General features: G+C 48.6%; 1 protein-coding gene across 1 annotated transcript in view; it reads left to right on the forward strand.

Annotated features, from left to right (window-relative positions):
• Window positions 1-2,500, forward strand: part of LOC122242158 (uncharacterized) — a 39,913-nt gene that overhangs the window by 27,794 nt on the left and 9,619 nt on the right. Inside the window, 4 exon segments of the mRNA XM_086538552.1 lie at window positions 1-362; window positions 1,112-1,485; window positions 1,763-1,955; window positions 2,205-2,500. The exon segment at window positions 1-362 is cut by the window's left edge and continues 42 nt beyond it; the exon segment at window positions 2,205-2,500 is cut by the window's right edge and continues 2 nt beyond it. Coding sequence (XP_086394678.1) covers window positions 1-362; window positions 1,112-1,485; window positions 1,763-1,955; window positions 2,205-2,500 — 1,225 coding nt within the window.

Here is a 2,500-nt window from a genome sequence, read left to right on the forward strand (position 1 = left end):
TTCATGTTCGGCTCCTGCTGCACGCATGACGAAAGCTCCAACAACCTGAAGCCATCGGCGGGCCAGAAGGAGGAGGTCGCCCCGGGCATCACCGTCAAGAACGCCACCGAGCCCACGACGTCCACGACGCCCACGACGCCCGCGCCCGCCGCCACAACGGGGGCGGCCTCGGTCATCACGTCACGCCCCCTCACCATTCAGCGGCCCACGCCCCGCCCCCCGACCCCGAGCACTGCGCCCCCAGCGACGCCCACCACTCACACCAGCACCTCCAGAGAGCCGTCGAGCACGCCCACGCCGCCCACGCCACCCACGCCGCCGTCGCCGCCTACGAGGCCAACGCGGCCGCCCAAACCCACAAAGTACTGTCATATTGTCATACTCAGATTACTGTATTAGTGGTAGGAGGGTGTTGTCTTATAATAACGTTATCAGTATTGGCAAATTAAGTATTTACATTACTCGGAACAATGAATATGTTTATGAGAATCACATCAAGTACTAATGTTATTCATGATATCAATAGTTATAATGGTATTAATGATATTGATAATAACAATAATAATAGCAGTCATAATGATTATAATGATGATAATGATAATAATGGTAATAATGATAGTAACAACAATAATAACAATAGCAATAATAATAATAATAATAAAGAATAACAATAAAAATAAAAACGATAATGATAATGAAAATTATGATAATGGTTCTGATAATAACAATGATAATGATCATGTAATGATAATGATACTGATAATGATAACAATCGTTATATGATGATGATGATGATAATAATAATAATAATGATGATCATGATAACAATGATTATGATCATAATGATAACGATTATAATAATAAGACCGAAAATGCTGACAATGGTTAAGATAATGATGATAGTAATGATAACGATACTTATAATAGCAATCATAATGATGAATTAACATTTAGTACCGGAGATTAGGATGACCCAAGTGCCTCCCAGTGCGAAGGATAACAATGTGTACAGGAGTAATTGCAGTCACTCCAGTGCCTCTTCCTAATGCCTCTCCACCGTAGCTCACCTCCAAGCCCCTTAAGCCAGTGCTTCCCTCCTTCCTTCCCGCAGGCCGCAGCGCCCGACCTCGCGGCCCTGGTGGGCGCCGGCCTACACCAGCACCCCGACGCCCTCGGAGGAACGCGTCACCACCGAGCCCACGACGACGCCTCCGCCAACCGTTCCCACCACGACGCCTCCCACCACGACCACGACGAGAAGAACGACAACCAGACGACCCACCACAACTACGCGGAGAACCACTACTACTACTCGAAGGCCCACGACTACTACCCGGCGGCCTACTACTACTAAAAGAACGACTACTACTACGACAACAACAACGACAACGACCACCACGACAACAACACTGCCTCCGACGACCACGACCGAGAGTGCTACTTCACCATCTGGACCTCTGGTTAGCAGCGCTCACACCAAGCATGGTAAGTAGAGAAACTAACACACACACACACACACACACGTATATATATATATATATATATATATATATATATATATATATATATATATATATATATACACACACACATATATATGTATATACACATATATAAAATATTGGAATATAAAGATTCATGCGAAACTCAGGCATAGCCTGCATTAGTTGTTCCACGGACTGCGATTCCGTGAGACCTGGTAGTACGTATGTGTGAGGACGCACGGCAGTCCCTGCGCTTGCTCACGGTCCTTTCCGCGCAGAGTGCGGCGTCCCGAGCATGCTACCGCAGCCCGAGGGCAGGATAGTGAACGGCAGCAACGCCAGGTTCGGCGAGTGGCCGTGGCAGGTGTCGGTGAGGCGCATCAGCTTCTTCGGGTTCTCCTCGACGCACCGCTGCGGAGGCGCCCTCCTCAACGACCAGTGGGCGGCCACCGCGGGGCACTGCGTCGACGAGTGAGATTTCCGTCTCTATTTTACGCATAGCTATTCCTTCCGTCATGCTTGTTCATTCTATTTTCCCAGAATATTGTTCCTAGTCAATGTGCCATGCCTATCTATATTTTGTGCTTTTACTTCTAATGTTATTTTTATTAGATATAAGGCGTGGAGAAATGTTAGTGATGCACAGTTTACCTCAATATTTTTTCTTCATTTGATCCTCTTCAAATTCCAAAATGTCATACATCAACCACTCTTCCCCAGCCTGCTCGTCCAGCAAATCCGCATTCGCGTGGGCGAGTACGACTTCTCCTCCGTGCAGGAGCCGCATCCCTACGTGGAGCGCGCCGTCCAGAGGAAGGAAGTCCACCCGAATTACAACTTCTTCACCTACGAGAACGACCTGGCGCTGGTGCAGCTGGAGAAGCCCCTGCAGTTCCTCCCCCACATCTCCCCCATATGTCTGCCTGGCAATAATGACTTGCTCATCGGGGAGCGGGGCACGGTGACTGGATGGGGCAGACTCTCGGAACACGGACGACTGCCGTCCGTGCTGCAAA

This window comes from Penaeus japonicus, unplaced genomic scaffold (assembly GCF_977035675.1).
Source record: "Penaeus japonicus unplaced genomic scaffold, GWHDUDI00000001_assembly GWHDUDI00000007, whole genome shotgun sequence".
Taxonomy (NCBI): Eukaryota; Metazoa; Arthropoda; class Malacostraca; order Decapoda; family Penaeidae; genus Penaeus; species Penaeus japonicus.